This window comes from Blennius ocellaris (assembly GCF_963422515.1).
Source record: "Blennius ocellaris genome assembly, chromosome: 15".
Classification (NCBI taxonomy): domain Eukaryota; kingdom Metazoa; phylum Chordata; class Actinopteri; order Blenniiformes; family Blenniidae; genus Blennius; species Blennius ocellaris.
Window position 1 is genome coordinate 18,595,875 of NC_137664.1, and position 19,549 is coordinate 18,615,423.

Consider the following 19,549-nt stretch of genomic DNA (forward strand, 5'->3'; position numbering starts at 1 on the left):
TTAGTGCCTGTAAAACATTCTTGTTCAATCCTTCATTACCTGAGATGATGGATGAGTGGAGTCACCATGGCCAGAGGGACTGTGAGGAGGGGAAGTGTCCATGGTGTCCCACAGTGGGCTGCTTCAGGTGGTCTCTCACAGAGATCAGCTGATCACTGATTGTGACATCAGGACATTCCTCCTGCAGATCTGGTCCAATGATGTCCAGCTCACTGTCCTGTTGGGGAGCAGGTCTCCCTGTTGGACTGTGAGAGAAGGTGTTCCACAGTGATGGTTTGCCTGTTGTAAACAAACAAAAACACACAAACAACACATTGAGAAAAGCAAAGAAAAGGGAAGGATGTTTTTGTGAATGAGCAGAATACACATGTTTTGTTTTTTTTACCAAGTCTATCTCTGTCTTTCCTCTCCTCTCCTCTCCTCTCCTCTCTTCTCTTCTCTTCTCCACTTCTGATTCTGGTTTCTACAAAGTTTCTCCCTGTTGGGGGAGTTTTTCTTTCCGCAGTCACAAACAAACCTGCTTGCTTTCTATTTTCTCTATAAAAGCACGTTGGAATGACTGTAATGTATTTAAAAATGTCTTCTCTTTAATAATAAACAAATACACATGGTTGAACCCAGCCCAGAATACACACTGGGCTGTCAGAGAAGAAAGATTCAATTTTTTATTAAAGAAATAAGATCTGTCTTTGAGATTTATCATGTTTTATTATTATAAAATATATTATATATTATAATTGAGTATAATAATAATAAGTAGAAGTAAAACTGAAGTAGAAGTAGAAGAAGAAGAAGAAAAAGAAGTTATTTATATTATATTAAAATAATAATTATAACGATAACGATAATGTGACCATCTATCACCCTGTGACAAGATAAGGCCCTGAACTCTTTCGTATTATTTTAGAAAACTCAGAAAATCATCGTGATATTAGTTTGGATTAACTGAAAACTGAAAACACAATGAAACAGTAGCAATAAATTCAGTATAAGTGATTAATGTTTCTGGACTTTCAACCCTTGAAAAGCCAGTTTAATCAAACAATGTCACACAGGAATCATTTCAAAAGTGACCAAATAATGTCTTGCTTTATTATAAACAAAAACAAAAATGATTGTCACCAATAAACAACAGAAAAGGCTCGGCTAAGCCGGCATGATAAAAGTTTTTTAACCTGTGACTCTTCATAGAGAAAAAATAAACGCGTATGGATCGTAATAATAATAATAATAATGGTAATGATCATAAATGATAATATGCAATATTACTATGAAATCCATACACTATATAATTTGTATACATTACACATACTTTATACACATACGAAACATTACACGAGATATACGTCTTTATTTTTTGAGTACAGTCGCCATAATAAAAGAGCAAATTAACGTAACCTATTGTTGCGTACAATATTGCACATGCACGCACCAATAAGAAGAGTATAGAAGTCTTCTATGGAGTGGGCACATTGCGATCGATCGGAGAATAAATAATGCTTATTAAATCATAATCCACCGACGGTTCGATAACGTCCCGCGAGCAGAATGAAAAGTGAAGGGAATTCAGTTAAATATTCCTCGTACAGTCCAAGACATAATATACATGTTTGCATACAAGTATATATGTATGCATACAGGACATATCGATAACGATGTCTACTTATAGATATATACATTTATATTTAAAAGTGAACCACCGCCGATTTTTTTCGGGATTCATAATCGCGCAATTATGAATTATGAAGCAGTTATGATATTAGGAGCGACTATGACGGTAGTATGACAACACGAAACTGAATTAGACTTAGGGAAAAGAACAACAATGAACTCACTGGACGTACCTTTTAGTTGTCTTCCCTTTTCCTCTCCTCCTCGAGTGTTCTGCAGGCGCGTCTCAGGGGGGCGGAGTTTTGATGACATGACGTTTGTACCACGTGACCCGTTAGGACCTGTTAGGACTGCTCTCGGCTTTCTAAGCACTTTGTCAGGACTTGATTAGGAGTTGTTAGGACTTCAAACAGAGCGTGCACGAGGAGAACTGGGCTCGTGCATGTCTCTCGCACGCGTTTTAGTAGGCGTTCCGTCTCGGGAGCAGGTACAACGTTGCGCATGCGCATACGCATTTTTTCAAACGGTGGAGAGGGCGGTACACCTTTAATCTATCATTAATCTGAAAGTATAAACTGCTATAAACTATTAATGTGTAGTTGTAAAGTGTTAATCTGAAGGTTTAAACTGATCAGTTGAAGCAGTAAAGTGTTAAAGTGAAGGTCTGGTCCCACCATGAGCTAGACTGGTGTCAGCTCTCATACACATAAAATACACTCTGCTCCTTTAGTACATTGTGCAACTTCAGTTGTGCATATGCCAAAAAGGAACCATACAGAAAAGATTAGCATGGCCCCGCAAGGAAGACATGTAAATTCGTCACGGTCCTTTTTTTTTTACAAAAACTCTTTTAACCAAATTGTTTTTCACTGATTTTTAGTGGAAACAGCACCACCACGTCTATGGTGGGAATAAAAACGGCAGGCTGAGAAGATTTATCTGTGATTAGGAGACGGGGCAAAAGGGACTGCTAAGGTGGGGGAAGAAAAAGGAAAAAAGGGGGGAAAAGGAGGAAGAGAGGAGGGAGGAACAAAGGCATTTTTTTAACTATTTACAAAGAAATTAAGTTTATTTCTGCACACAAAACTGACAGATGATTGCGTCTTAGATTTGTCCAACACAAATATTGCAATAAAAAGAAGACAGAAGCTATTTTTCCAGACTCTCTCTCCATTCTATTAGAGTCTTGCCAGAGGCTGGACAGTACCATTTCACCTTTATTTGAGTGTGTCCAGTGCTCTTGTTCTTTGAGCGGCCGCACATTTTACATGTGTAGTGATAGTCCTTCCTTGAAAGGTGGCTTTTTTGGTGTCTCCCCCCTCTCCATGGCTTCTCATCTTCAAGTGCTGCCCTCTTGTGCCTCCATTTTAATTGACAGTTCACATAAGAAGGCAACACGTCTTGTGTCGATGCAGCGGAACCTGAAGATGAAGAGGGGACAGAGGGAGGGTGACGAAGGTCTGTTGGGGAGACAGATGGTGGTGCTGGTGGAGGTTGGTGCAGCTGATGCTGAGGCCAAGCGGGTGGTTGCAGCTGTTGACTCTGCCCAAGGCAGGACCAAGCAGGTGAAGGGGCCGGTGGTGGCTGCTGGTGTGGAAACATGGACCAGGCAGGTGGTGGCTGCTGGTGCTAGTATCCTTGGTGCTAGTATCATTGGTGCTAGTATCCTTGGTACTAGTATCCTTGGAAGAAAGACACAATCATTAGAAATGATGCCTGGACACATGTGAGTACTTTGTGTCGAGGTCACTTCATGTCATCTGATGACCAGAATGAACAGGTTCACTATGCTGAACATCAATAATCCCCTCTTTGGTACTGTTTCTAATTGACAAGGTTAGCAGCTGAAACTCTGGCAATGATTTGATCAGTTGTATTCTTATTCTGTAGGTTTTTTCAGTGCATGGTGCTTAAAAATGTGGCCCAAATTGCTCATGGAAACTCTGAAAAATTCTGTAACATGTTATTCACTGCATGTACAAATGAATAATTTCTATGTTTAGTGCCTGTAAAACATTCTTGTTCAATCCTTCATTACCTGAGATGATGGATGAGTGGAGTCACCATGGCCAGAGGGACTGTGAGGAGGGGAAGTGTCCATGGTGTCCCACAGTGGGCTGCTTCAGGTGGTCTCTCACAGAGATCAGCTGATCACTGATTGTGACATCAGGACATTCCTCCTGCAGATCTGGTCCAATGATGTCCAGCTCACTGTCCTGTTGGGGAGCAGGTCTCCCTGTTGGACTGTGAGAGAAGGTGTTCCACAGTGATGGTTTGCCTGTTGTAAACAAACAAAAACACACAAACAACACATTGAGAAGAGCAAAGAAAAGGGAAGGATGTTTTTGTGAATGAGCAGAATACACATGTTTTTTTTTTTTTTACCAAGTCTATCTCTGTCTCTCCTCTCCTCTCCTTTATCCTCTCCCCTCCTCTCCTCTCCTCTCCTCTCCTCTCTTCTCTTCTCCACTTCTGATTCTGGTTTCTACAAAGTTTCTCCCTGTTGGGGGAGTTTTTCTTCCCGCAGTCACAAACAAACCTGCTTGCTTTCTATTTTCTCTATAAAAGCACGTTGGAATGACTGTAATGTATTTAAAAATGTCTTCTTTTTAATAATAAACAAATACACATGGTTGAACCCAGCCCAGAATACACACTGGGCTGTCAGAGAAGAAAGATTAAATTTTTTATTAAAGAAATAAGATCTGTCTTTGAGATTTATCATGTTTTATTATTATAAAATATATTATATATTATAATTGAGTATAATAATAATAAGTAGAAGTAAAACTGAAGTAGAAGTAGAAGAAGAAGAAGAAAAAGAAGTTATTTATATTATATTAAAATAATAATTATAACGATAACGATAATGTGACCATCTATCACCCTGTGACAAGATAAGGCCCTGAACTCTTTCGTATTATTTTAGAAAACTCAGAAAATCATCGTGATATGAGTTTGGATTAACTGAAAACTGAAAACACAATGAAACAGTAGCAATAAATTCAGTATAAGTGATTAATGTTTCTGGACTTTCAACCCTTGAAAAGCCAGTTTAATCAAACAATGTCACACAGGAATCATTTCAAAAGTGACCAAATAATGTCTTGCTTTATTATAAACAAAAACAAAAATGACTGTCACCAATAAACAACAGAAAAGGCTCGGCTAAGCCGGCATGATAAAAGTTTTTTAACCTGTGACTCTTCATAGAGAAAAAATAAACGCGTATGGATCGTAATAATAATAATAATAATGGTAATGATCATAAATGATAATATGCAATATTACTATGAAATCCATACACTATATAATTTGTATACATTACACATACTTTATACACATACGAAACATTACACGAGATATACGTCTTTATTTTTTGAGTACAGTCGCCATAATAAAAGAGCAAATTAACGTAACCTATTGTTGCGTACAATATTGCACATGCACGCACCAATAAGAAGAGTATAGAAGTCTTCTATGGAGTGGGCACATTGCGATCGATCGGAGAATAAATAATGCTTATTAAATCATAATCCACCGACGGTTCGATAACGTCCCGCGAGCAGAATGAAAAGTGAAGGGAATTCAGTTAAATATTCCTCGTACAGTCCAAGACATAATATACATGTTTGCATACAAGTATATATGTATGCATACAGGACATATCGATAACGATGTCTACTTATAGATATATACATTTATATTTAAAAGTGAACCACCGCCGATTTTTTTCGGGATTCATAATCGCGCAATTATGAATTATGAAGCAGTTATGATATTAGGAGCGACTATGACGGTAGTATGACAACACGAAACTGAATTAGACTTAGGGAGAAGAACAACAATGAACTCACTGGACGTACCTTTTAGTTGTCTTCCCTTTTCCTCTCCTCCTCGAGTGTTCTGCAGGCGCGTCTCAGGGGGGCGGAGTTTTGATGACATGACGTTTGTACCACGTGACCCGTTAGGACCTGTTAGGACTGCTCTCGGCTTTCTAAGCACTTTGTCAGGACTTGATTAGGAGTTGTTAGGACTTCAAACAGAGCGTGCACGAGGAGAACTGGGCTCGTGCATGTCTCTCGCACGCGTTTTAGTAGGCGTTCCGTCTCGGGAGCAGGTACAACGTTGCGCATGCGCATACGCATTTTTTCAAACGGTGGAGAGGGCGGTACACCTTTAATCTATCATTAATCTGAAAGTATAAACTGCTATAAACTATTAATGTGTAGTTGTAAAGTGTTAATCTGAAGGTTTAAACTGATAAACTGATCAGTTGAAGCAGTAAAGTGTTAAAGTGAAGGTCTGGTCCCACCATGAGCTAGACTGGCTGCAGCTCCCATACACATAAAAAACACTCTGCTCCTGTAGCACATTGTGCAACTTCGGTTGTGCATATGCCAAAAAGGAACCATACAGAAAAGATTAGCATGGCCCCGCAAGGAAGACATGTAAATTCGTCACGGTCCTTTTTTTTTTTTACAAAAACTCTTTTAACCAAATTGTTTTTCACTGATTTTTAGTGGAAACAGCACCACCACGTCTATGGTGGGAATAAAAACGGCAGGCTGAGAAGATTTATCTGTGATTAGGAGACGGGGCAAAAGGGACTGCTAAGGTGGGGGAAGAAAAAGGAAAAAAGGGGGGACAAGGAGGAAGAGAGGAGGGAGGAAAAAAGGCACTTTTTTAACTATTTACAAAGAAATTAAGTTTATTTCTGCACACAAAACTGACAGATGATTGCGTCTTAGATTTGTCCAACACAAATATTGCAATAAAAAGAAGACAGAAGCTATTTTTCCAGACTCTCTCTCCATTCTATTAGAGTCTTGCCAGAGGCTGGACAGTACCATTTCACCTTTATTTGAGTGTGTCCAGTGCTCTTGTTCTTTGAGCGGCCGCACATTTTACATGTGTAGTGATAGTCCTTCCTTGAAAGGTGGCTTTTTTGGTGTCTCCCCCCTCTCCATGGCTTCTCGTCTTCAAGTGCTGCCCTCTTGTGCCTCCATTTTAATTGACAGTTCACATAAGAAGGCAACACGTCTTGTGTCGATGCAGCGGAACCTGAAGATGAAGAGGGGACAGAGGGAGGGTGACGAAGGTCTGTTGGGGAGACAGATGGTGGTGCTGGTGGAGGTTGGTGCAGCTGATGCTGAGGCCAAGCGGGTGGTTGCAGCTGTTGACTCTGCCCAAGGCAGGACCAAGCAGGTGAAGGGGCCGGTGGTGGCTGCTGGTGTGGAAACATGGACCAGGCAGGTGGTGGCTGCTGGTGCTAGTATCCTTGGTGCTAGTATCATTGGTGCTAGTATCCTTGGTACTAGTATCCTTGGAAGAAAGACACAATCATTAGAAATGATGCCTGGACACATGTGAGTACTTTGTGTCGAGGTCACTTCATGTCATCTGATGACCAGAATGAACAGGTTCACTATGCTGAACATCAATAATCCCCTCTTTGGTACTGTTTCTAATTGACAAGGTTAGCAGCTGAAACTCTGGCAATGATTTGATCAGTTGTATTCTTATTCTGTAGGTTTTTTCAGTGCATGGTGCTTAAAAATGTGGCACAAATTGCTCATGGAAACTCTGAAAAATTCTGTAACGTGTTATTCACTGCATGTACAAATGAATGATTTCTATGTTTAGTGCCTGTAAAACATTCTTGTTCAATCCTTCATTACCTGAGATGATGGATGAGTGGAGTCACCATGGCCAGAGGGACTGTGAGGAGGGGAAGTGTCCATGGTGTCCCACAGTGGGCTGCTTCAGGTGGTCTCTCACAGAGATCAGCTGATCACTGATTGTGACATCAGGACATTCCTCCTGCAGATCTGGTCCAATGATGTCCAGCTCACTGTCCTGTTGGGGAGCAGGTCTCCCTGTTGGACTGTGAGAGAAGGTGTTCCACAGTGATGGTTTGCCTGTTGTAAACAAACAAAAACACACAAACAACACATTGAGAAGAGCAAAGAAAAGGGAAGGATGTTTTTGTGAATGAGCAGAATACACGTTTTGTTATTTTTACCAAGTCTATCTCTGTCTTTCCTCTCCTCTCCTTTATCCTCTCCTCTCCTCTCCTCTCCTCTCTTCTCTTCTCTTCTCCACTTCTGATTCTGGTTTCTACAAAGTTTCTCCCTGTTGGGGGAGTTTTTCTTTCCGCAGTCACAAACAAACCTGCTTGCTTTCTATTTTCTCTATAAAAGCACGTTGGAATGACTGTAATGTATTTAAAAATGTCTTCTCTTTAATAATAAACAAATACACATGGTTGAACCCAGCCCAGAATACACACTGGGCTGTCAGAGAAGAAAGATTAAATTTTTTATTAAAGAAATAAGATCTGTCTTTGAGATTGATCATGTTTTATTATTATAAAATATATTATATATTATAATTGAGTATAATAATAATAAGTAGAAGTAAAACTGAAGTAGAAGTAGAAGAAGAAGAAGAAAAAGAAGTTATTTATATTATATTAAAATAATAATTATAACGATAACGATAATGTGACCATCTATCACCCTGTGACAAGATAAGGCCCTGAACTCTTTCGTATTATTTTAGAAAACTCAGAAAATCATCGTGATATTAGTTTGGATTAACTGAAAACTGAAAACACAATGAAACAGGAGCAATAAATTCAGTATAAGTGATTAATGTTTCTGGACTTTCAACCCTTGAAAAGCCAGTTTAATCAAACAATGTCACACAGGAATCATTTCAAAAGTGACCAAATAATGTCTTGCTTTATTATAAACAAAAACAAAAATGATTGTCACCAATAAACAACAGAAAAGGCTCGGCTAAGCCGGCATGATAAAAGTTTTTTAACCTGTGACTCTTCATAGAGAAAAAATAAACGCGTATGGATCGTAATAATAATAATAATAATGGTAATGATCATAAATGATAATATGCAATATTACTATGAAATCCATACACTATATAATTTGTATACATTACACATACTTTATACACATACGAAACATTACACGAGATATACGTCTTTATTTTTTGAGTACAGTCGCCATAATAAAAGAGCAAATTAACGTAACCTATTGTTGCGTACAATATTGCACATGCACGCACCAATAAGAAGAGTATAGAAGTCTTCTATGGAGTGGGCACATTGCGATCGATCGGAGAATAAATAATGCTTATTAAATCATAATCCACCGACGGTTCGATAACGTCCCACGAGCAGAATGAAAAGTGAAGGGAATTCAGTTAAATATTCCTCGTACAGTCCAAGACATAATATACATGTTTGCATACAAGTATATATATATGCATACAGGACATATCGATAACGATGTCTACTTATAGATATATACATTTATATTTAAAAGTGAACCACCGCCGATTTTTTTCGGGATTCATAATCGCGCAATTATGAATTATGAAGCAGTTATGATATTAGGAGCGACTATGACGGTAGTATGACAACACGAAACTGAATCAGACTTAGGGAAAAGAACAATAATGAACTCACTGGACGCACCTTTTAGTTGTCTTCCCTTTTCCTCTCCTCCTCGAGTGTTCTGCAGGCGCGTCTCAGGGGGGCGGAGTTTTGATGACATGACGTTTGTACCACGTGACCCGTTAGGACCTGTTAGGACTGCTCTCGGCTTTCTAAGCACTTTGTTAGGACTTGATTAGGAGTTGTTAGGACTTCAAACAGAGCGTGCACGAGGAGAACTGGGCTCGTGCATGTCTGTCGCACGCGTTTTAGTAGGAGTTCCGTCTCGGGAGCAGGTACAACGTTGCGCATGCGCATACGCATTTTTTCAAACGGTGGAGAGGGCGGTACACCTTTAATCTATCATTAATCTGAAAGTATAAACTGCTATAAACTATTAATGTGTAGTTGTAAAGTGTTAATCTGAAGGTTTAAACTGATAAACTGATCAGTTGAAGCAGTAAAGTGTTAAAGTGAAGGTCTGGTCCCACCATGAGCTAGACTGGCTGCAGCTCCCATACACATAAAAAACACTCTGCTCCTGTAGCACATTGTGCAACTTCGGTTGTGCATATGCCAAAAAGGAACCATACAGAAAAGATTAGCATGGCCCCGCAAGGAAGACATGTAAATTCGTCACGGTCCTTTTTTTTTTTTACAAAAACTCTTTTAACCAAATTGTTTTTCACTGATTTTTAGTGGAAACAGCACCACCACGTCTATGGTGGGAATAAAAACGGCAGGCTGAGAAGATTTATCTGTGATTAGGAGACGGGGCAAAAGGGACTGCTAAGGTGGGGGAAGAAAAAGGAAAAAAGGGGGGACAAGGAGGAAGAGAGGAGGGAGGAAAAAAGGCACTTTTTTAACTATTTACAAAGAAATTAAGTTTATTTCTGCACACAAAACTGACAGATGATTGCGTCTTAGATTTGTCCAACACAAATATTGCAATAAAAAGAAGACAGAAGCTATTTTTCCAGACTCTCTCTCCATTCTATTAGAGTCTTGCCAGAGGCTGGACAGTACCATTTCACCTTTATTTGAGTGTGTCCAGTGCTCTTGTTCTTTGAGCGGCCGCACATTTTACATGTGTAGTGATAGTCCTTCCTTGAAAGGTGGCTTTTTTGGTGTCTCCCCCCTCTCCATGGCTTCTCGTCTTCAAGTGCTGCCCTCTTGTGCCTCCATTTTAATTGACAGTTCACATAAGAAGGCAACACGTCTTGTGTCGATGCAGCGGAACCTGAAGATGAAGAGGGGACAGAGGGAGGGTGACGAAGGTCTGTTGGGGAGACAGATGGTGGTGCTGGTGGAGGTTGGTGCAGCTGATGCTGAGGCCAAGCGGGTGGTTGCAGCTGTTGACTCTGCCCAAGGCAGGACCAAGCAGGTGAAGTGGCTGCTGGTGTGGAAACATGGACCAGGCAGGTGGTGGCTGCTGGTGCTAGTATCCTTGGTGCTAGTATCATTGGTGCTAGTATCCTTGGTACTAGTATCCTTGGAAGAAAGACACAATCATTAGAAATGATGCCTGGACACATGTGAGTACTTTGTGTCGAGGTCACTTCATGTCATCTGATGACCAGAATGAACAGGTTCACTATGCTGAACATCAATAATCCCCTCTTTGGTACTGTTTCTAATTGACAAGGTTAGCAGCTGAAACTCTGGCAATGATTTGATCAGTTGTATTCTTATTCTGTAGGTTTTTTCAGTGCATGGTGCTTAAAAATGTGGCACAAATTGCTCATGGAAACTCTGAAAAATTCTGTAACGTGTTATTCACTGCATGTACAAATGAATGATTTCTATGTTTAGTGCCTGTAAAACATTCTTGTTCAATCCTTCATTACCTGAGATGATGGATGAGTGGAGTCACCATGGCCAGAGGGACTGTGAGGAGGGGAAGTGTCCATGGTGTCCCACAGTGGGCTGCTTCAGGTGGTCTCTCACAGAGATCAGCTGATCACTGATTGTGACATCAGGACATTCCTCCTGCAGATCTGGTCCAATGATGTCCAGCTCACTGTCCTGTTGGGGAGCAGGTCTCCCTGTTGGACTGTGAGAGAAGGTGTTCCACAGTGATGGTTTGCCTGTTGTAAACAAACAAAAACACACAAACAACACATTGAGAAGAGCAAAGAAAAGGGAAGGATGTTTTTGTGAATGAGCAGAATACACGTTTTGTTATTTTTACCAAGTCTATCTCTGTCTTTCCTCTCCTCTCCTTTATCCTCTCCTCTCCTCTCCTCTCCTCTCTTCTCTTCTCTTCTCCACTTCTGATTCTGGTTTCTACAAAGTTTCTCCCTGTTGGGGGAGTTTTTCTTTCCGCAGTCACAAACAAACCTGCTTGCTTTCTATTTTCTCTATAAAAGCACGTTGGAATGACTGTAATGTATTTAAAAATGTCTTCTCTTTAATAATAAACAAATACACATGGTTGAACCCAGCCCAGAATACACACTGGGCTGTCAGAGAAGAAAGATTAAATTTTTTATTAAAGAAATAAGATCTGTCTTTGAGATTGATCATGTTTTATTATTATAAAATATATTATATATTATAATTGAGTATAATAATAATAAGTAGAAGTAAAACTGAAGTAGAAGTAGAAGAAGAAGAAGAAAAAGAAGTTATTTATATTATATTAAAATAATAATTATAACGATAACGATAATGTGACCATCTATCACCCTGTGACAAGATAAGGCCCTGAACTCTTTCGTATTATTTTAGAAAACTCAGAAAATCATCGTGATATTAGTTTGGATTAACTGAAAACTGAAAACACAATGAAACAGGAGCAATAAATTCAGTATAAGTGATTAATGTTTCTGGACTTTCAACCCTTGAAAAGCCAGTTTAATCAAACAATGTCACACAGGAATCATTTCAAAAGTGACCAAATAATGTCTTGCTTTATTATAAACAAAAACAAAAATGATTGTCACCAATAAACAACAGAAAAGGCTCGGCTAAGCCGGCATGATAAAAGTTTTTTAACCTGTGACTCTTCATAGAGAAAAAATAAACGCGTATGGATCGTAATAATAATAATAATAATGGTAATGATCATAAATGATAATATGCAATATTACTATGAAATCCATACACTATATAATTTGTATACATTACACATACTTTATACACATACGAAACATTACACGAGATATACGTCTTTATTTTTTGAGTACAGTCGCCATAATAAAAGAGCAAATTAACGTAACCTATTGTTGCGTACAATATTGCACATGCACGCACCAATAAGAAGAGTATAGAAGTCTTCTATGGAGTGGGCACATTGCGATCGATCGGAGAATAAATAATGCTTATTAAATCATAATCCACCGACGGTTCGATAACGTCCCACGAGCAGAATGAAAAGTGAAGGGAATTCAGTTAAATATTCCTCGTACAGTCCAAGACATAATATACATGTTTGCATACAAGTATATATATATGCATACAGGACATATCGATAACGATGTCTACTTATAGATATATACATTTATATTTAAAAGTGAACCACCGCCGATTTTTTTCGGGATTCATAATCGCGCAATTATGAATTATGAAGCAGTTATGATATTAGGAGCGACTATGACGGTAGTATGACAACACGAAACTGAATCAGACTTAGGGAAAAGAACAATAATGAACTCACTGGACGCACCTTTTAGTTGTCTTCCCTTTTCCTCTCCTCCTCGAGTGTTCTGCAGGCGCGTCTCAGGGGGGCGGAGTTTTGATGACATGACGTTTGTACCACGTGACCCGTTAGGACCTGTTAGGACTGCTCTCGGCTTTCTAAGCACTTTGTTAGGACTTGATTAGGAGTTGTTAGGACTTCAAACAGAGCGTGCACGAGGAGAACTGGGCTCGTGCATGTCTGTCGCACGCGTTTTAGTAGGAGTTCCGTCTCGGGAGCAGGTACAACGTTGCGCATGCGCATACGCATTTTTTCAAACGGTGGAGAGTGCGGTACACCTTTAATCTATCATTAATCTGAAAGTATAAACTGCTATAAACCATTAATGTGTAGTTGTAAAGTGTTAATCTGAAGGTGGTTTAAACTGATCAGTTGAAGCAGTAAAGTGTTAAAGTGAAGGTCGGGTCCCACCATGAGCTAGACTGGTGTCAGCTCCCATACACATAAAATACACTCTGCTCCTTTAGCACATTGTGCAACTTTGGTTGCGCATATACTAAAATGGAACCATACAGAGTAGATTAGCATGGCCCCGCAAGGAAGAGACATGTAAATTTGTCAAGTTCCTCACTTTTACAAAAACTCTTTTAACCAAATTGTTTACCAAATACTGTTTTTCAGTGATTTTAGTGTAAACAGCTCCACGACGTCTATGGTGGGAATAAACTGCAGGCTGAGAAGATTAATCTGTGATTAATTTGAAGGTTTAAACTGTTGTACTGTTAATCTGGAGGTGTAGAATGTTAACTTGAAGCTTTAAACTTAATCTGACGGTTTACATTTATATAAACTGTTAATCTGATAGCTAAAACGTCAATATAAAAGTTGAATTTGTTAATAAGAAGGCCTAAACTGTTGATATGGAAGTTTAAACTGTTATAAAGCATTAATCTGAAGGTTTAAATTGTTCACCTGAAGGTTCCAACTTAATTTGATGGTTTCAATTCACATAAACTGTTAATATGAAGGCTAAAACTATCAATATAAAAGTTGAAATTGTTAATGCGGAGGCCTAAACTGTTAATCTGAAGGTATGTTGCCTAGAAACTCAGATTATTCATCAAATACTTTTCATTGATTTCAGTAGAAACAGCGCCACCAAAAGTCAGATTATTAAAATGTTTCAGCTGCAAAGGTCTGATGGTGATAATCTACACTTACCTTCTGATTTCTATATTGTACATTCAATCATCAGTATATGTACACATTTGCACCAAACCTGATTCTGTTTGTTGCTTCTATTTCTATGTTGTAAACTGACGCTGCTGAGTCGGCGTAAAATTCTGTTCACTTGTTACAGTTACTGAAAATTGTGCATTGCTGCAGCAATTAAACTGACCAATGGTGATGTGGCTGGTCAGCCAAATGGTAACTGGATGCTATTGGTCTTTTTGTGTTTGGGGTCGGGGCTTAGCTAGGGTCTCAAACTGAACTCCCCCGGGGGCCGCTGGAGGCAGAGTGTGGGTGAGGCTGGGCCCCATCAACGATTCCATTATGAAAGTTGCACAAAAAAATCCTCCAATGTCACTAACAGTTTTAATTATTCCTTCTGAACATGAATGGAACAGTGAACAGTTCTTCGTCCGTCGGGTGGTCCAAACCTCCCGACAAAATCCTGTACCCAATTCAAACTCTGATTATCTTGGACAGAAACTTGTCTTGCCACACGTTGAAAAGATATAAAGGCAAGAAATGGAAAGGTGTCGGAGGCAGAAATTTGCTTTACTGTCAGAATGCCAGACAATGCTTTGCTGTAGAGTAGTGATTCCAACCCGGGGGGGGGGTCACACGAGTGGCGCCAGAGATTGATGGCTCCTGATTTTCAGGGGTATGACATCTTTTCTGTATCTTAAAAACAAGGTGAGGGTTAGGAATTAAACCATTTATGTCACAAAGCTACTAAGCTTTAGTGTTACTTCAGCATTACAAGTGTATTATTTATTAAAAAAACAAGTTACTATGCCGTACGGTGGACGACAAGTATATTTGCCTATTTGAATCCTTGAAATATTTGTAGAATTACATATAAACACAGCTTCAAACACGCTGTCTCGCTGTTAACAATAGAGAGACTTATGTCTTGAATGTAGGAGATTCCTGAAAATGCTGCGGACATCGCTCACCTGGCTCACCTGCATACCCCAGGCCTCGTTAGCGGAGTTGATCTGCGCTACACCAACAGCAAAACCTGGGACTTTGTGCGCCATGATTGGAAGGTAAAGTTTAAAAGTTGTTCTCAACGAATAATGCCATTCCTTCTGCATTGTCAGAGCTTCTGTGAATCGAGACCAGAAATAAAGTTGTCAAAGTAGCTGAGGCGCAGTTGGTAGAGTGCATCGGAATCCCTAAAGACTGAGCACCTTGGAACAGCCATTTTAAATCTATGTCTGCTCATTTGTAATATAGCCATGGTGGGATGAGTGAGTGATCGTTTGATCTAAAATGTGCTTTCTTTCTCTATTTTTGTTCAAGGCTCAGTGGGAACCAGAGTCAGCGCCCAACAAGCATTGTTCTCAGATGCTGATCAAACATGCACTCACTGTGTTTGGACGTCCGTGGTCTCTGCTGGATGTCCATGTTGTGGCCAGACAGGTGTGTAACAGAGGTGAAGGACGGATCCCACCAAATTCTGATATAATTACATCATGCAGGTTTTTAAAGAATTTTTTAATGTGAATATTTGCTCAAACCCCAGTAAATAATGTGACAAAAACAAAGAAAAGTATTGAAGCTGTGAGCAGCCTTAATTGGGACCTCGCACTTTTGACTCTGGCCTGTCAGGGATCGACCCAATCATGGCCTCTGGTCCATTTAAATATAGATCAATTATACATTTTGAAGGTTTTAACAAGAAAGGACACAACCTTAAACCTAATTTTTCTGGTTTCAGAGTTAAGGATTTACTATAGTGGGTGTGGATGTGGATATAGTGGGTGTGGATGTTAAGAAAAAGCAAAGCAAGTCACTTTCGGCTCGGGTTGGTTCTGTGACCCTGACCCTAGGGTGGGGTCAAAAGTGGGCCGGACCCGGCTAATTAGTTAGTGATCTGTAACCTTTTAGGCCACCCCCCCTAAATATTGAAGCTGTACGACATACATTTTCGACACTAGCTGGCTCAGTTTGATGCAGATGCATGATTTTGCTCCATCTGGCTCAATGATAAATGTCACTTGAAATTGCTGGAAACAAAAAAATGAGAGCAATGTTCTCTCTCGTCAACAACTTCATGTTTTATAGAATTTTCCCCACATGTGTTACATCGTCTTGTTCAGCAGGTTCTTCTGATCTGCTCGCTTTGTCGATCAGAGTCAGGGTTTAGCCAAAGTCGCCACTTGTTCAAGGTGTTCTGTCACGGCTTCTTTTGAGGACACATTTTTGGTTTTCCTGTGTATTTCAATGAGAGGAGGGAGGCGGCGGGATTCGGAATTCAGAACTTTGACGGCTAATACAAATGAAACCACTCGACTCGTCAAAAAGTTGAACAGAATTATTGAGTAGGAGAAACCGCATGGCCTCAGAGACTTGTGCAGTGTTCAGTGCAACAGAACTGGTTATCGTGCTACAAAACCAGCAGGACTGAACGTTCCTAACAATCTCCTGAGTGGAAAATCAGTGACCTTGTTCACTACTGTCTTTTCTAACCCTAATGCAGGCGGGAGAGGGCATTCTGCTAAATGACTGGGCTTAACCACTTGTATTAATATATGTTTGTAAAGAATTTGTGTGAAGCACAATTTAACACATGGTCTGCTTTTAGCAATCAAATCATTTGTTAAAGGAGCTTTTTGGTTAATTAAGCTGGAATTATAAATGATTATGAAAGCAAGTCATAAAACACAACTTTTTGATAACACGAGTGTGTCTATTGAGTGTCAGCTGTCACACACTACATGTTTTCCAGGTGGGGCCTGGCCTGGTGTTTCTGCTGTTCCAGCACAGCTTCCTGGGCCGAGGTGTGATCATGCACTGTGTGACTCCAGTGGAGCCTCTGCTGCAGTGTGTCTCTCACACCATCTTCTATCAGTCCAACATCCCTCCTGTGGTGCCCAAATTCATCCTCAAGGCCGAGTCCATTCAGGTGCTGGCACGCTTATTTGTTTCTCTGAACTTTCGTGGACTATGTGAATTGAGAATTTACGAATGCAATGTGCTCATCATAGCTACTTAGCTTTTGTTATGAAGATGGAAACCTGTTTTTAGTCCATTGGCATATATTTTTCAGATCATCTTTCTTTAATTCATTCAGTTCTATTTGTAAAAGTACTAATAACAATGTTGTCAGTCAAGGGCTAACTTTCCCAAATGAGCATGATAGAAAGAAAAAACATCTTTTGAGGAAGAAACCTTTGCAGAACCAGACTCAGATGTGACGACTCTCTGCTGTTTCAGTTGGATAGAAATAAAGAAAAGGATTGAAAAGAGACAGACCGTATCAAACAAACAAGTTGACATCAAATAGCAAGTTAATCAATTCAATGCAGAATTGATTGGGAGCAGGAGGCTCAGATCACAACCTTCCAGTTCCATTATTGAAAACATCCTGCATGAAGTCTTAATCTTCCCACAGTGTGGACCTGCAGCAGCTTCACTAGAAAATGTTCCAGGGTCGCCTGAACCAACCCCAACTGTGAGCTTAAATAGATAGAAAAGTCTTGATTGTCCATAAATGAAACTGGGATCTGGTTCCACTCGATCCACACCTCCTAATCTACTTTTTCGAAAACCTAGGAACCACCAGTAGGCCAGATGATAAAGCGCTCTGCTGCGGAGATATAGGACTGACAGTTCTTTTAAGATATGATGGAGCCTGGATGTTAAAAAGCTTTATAGATTAAATGATGAACTTATCAATCAATCAACTTAATTAATCCAGCAAGCTGTTCCACAAACGGGGGGCAGGGGAGCTGAATGCAGCCTCCCCGTGGGTCTTGGTCCTTGGAACTTATATTAAATCTATTCAAAATTTAACAGGAAGGGATTAGAATCGTCTACTCTGGTTGTAACAAATGCAAGGATTTTTGAGACATCCGAGGTGAAAAGAGGCAGTTCTTATTCAATATGAGAGTTGAAGGATAAGTGTTGCTGCTTTGTCTTTTTCAGATTATGTCTCATAAAGCATTTTTCTTGTTTTGCTCTATTTCCTATAACGCTGATGTATTTGATAATTTCCTCCATCCAAATCTATTAAGTTTCATATTGTGCTTTCGCTCCAGCCAAAAACGCTGTGGGGCGGACGCAAGCAAACTAACATGGAAACGATACCGTTTAAAGCTGATCATGTTGAGCAGGTAACAAAATCTCATCACAGCGTTTTACTGAGAAATCTACATTGACATAGGTGTGGAGTCTGCTTTTTATGTTCCAACGCTGTCAAGATGAAAGAGCCAAAATGCAAAAAAGAAACTATGGTTCACTCTTTGAACCCTGTGGATTTAAGCTTGCAAATGTTAAACAGGAAATGAATCAATTGACGCAAGTGTAGTTGCAAGTTCACTGTGTGTATTTGCCACCTTCATACATAGAGCTGATTCACATTGCTACTAGAAATAGCTTCGCACAGCAAAGGTGCAAATAGTCCTCATTATGATTGATAATTACCTGGCTGGTGAAGAAACACAGCTGCCCAGGTTTCAATAAAAGTAAAAAAAAAAAAAAAAAATGGCTTAATGCACCAGAAGAACGTGCAATTCTCATGAAAACTTCCAACTGCTTTAGAAATGTAGTAGAAATTGGTTCATTCGCTGGAGTTACAATGACAAACAGTTTAATTTAACTCGTGATGGAATCTGCTGCTTTCCTCATTTAAAGCATTTAATCTTCATTTAAAGTCTGTTCATGTGCTGCAGAGGCCAGAAAATAAAAAAAAGTCACTCCAAAAGGCACTTCAAGAAGAAGGAGATTTCGCTGAAATGCCAAATGTGATCAGCAGGCTGACTCAGTGTGAAGTGACATTTAATCACCAGCAGACTGTACACACAGAAACCCCGCTGATTAATTAGAGTCATTTAATGCAGAGAGACAGGAGACGTTGTTTACTTCATCTTCCTGTTTGCAAGAATATGTGCTCTTCTTCCAGCCATATTGTATTCCGTTGGAATTCAATGAGAAAGAGTATTGTGTGAAACGAACGAGATTTATATGTGAAACAATCCTTGAGCTTTTTTGAAATAAATCAATAGTCTTAGCTGCTGTTTTTTAGGAGGGGGGGTTAAAAGGATGCACCGATACTGATACCAGTATCCAGTGTCTGGTCCAAGTTGTAACGTATACATGAGAAGATGAGCGATGTCAGCTGTTTGGAGAGTCTTTAATATTAATGAGAATGAGGAGGAGACAGTTCTTGGTACGACACTGATCCTGATGAACAATAAGCTGCGATCTTGTTCTACAGTCTACAATACTCATAAGGCAGTGCGTAGATAGACGCTCTGCACCACGTAGCCTTTTTGCATATCATGAGTCTACGGCGTATGACGTTTAATAAGTACTCGTATCAGTATTCACTTCTGGCAAGTGGCTAAAGGTGAGTACTCAAACTTAAAAAAAAAGTGGTATCAGTGCATCCGTAGTGTTTGAAGGTTCTGTCATGTGACTCGGTGTTGGTTTTTTGTGTCCAGTTCGAGCGCGACGTGATGATTTGGAACAACAAGATGTACATCTCCAAGCCTCTCCTGGTGAAGGAGGACTCAGCCATCCAGAAGCACCGGCGCTGGTACAACCAGTTCTACAGCGAGAACAGCCCGCGGCTGCAGCACCAGCGCGACACTTTAGACTTCTGA

General features: G+C 39.8%; 1 protein-coding gene across 1 annotated transcript in view; it reads left to right on the forward strand.

Annotated features, from left to right (window-relative positions):
- Positions 1–19,549, forward strand: part of LOC308140257 (cholesterol 7-desaturase nvd) — a gene marked incomplete at both ends in the record, with an annotated part of 58,859 nt that extends 39,310 nt beyond the window's left edge. The window contains 4 exons of the mRNA XM_080509942.1: positions 14,861–14,986; positions 15,243–15,362; positions 16,672–16,848; positions 19,388–19,549. Coding sequence (XP_080366068.1) covers positions 14,861–14,986; positions 15,243–15,362; positions 16,672–16,848; positions 19,388–19,549 — 585 coding nt within the window. The remainder of the gene's footprint in view (positions 1–14,860; positions 14,987–15,242; positions 15,363–16,671; positions 16,849–19,387) is intronic.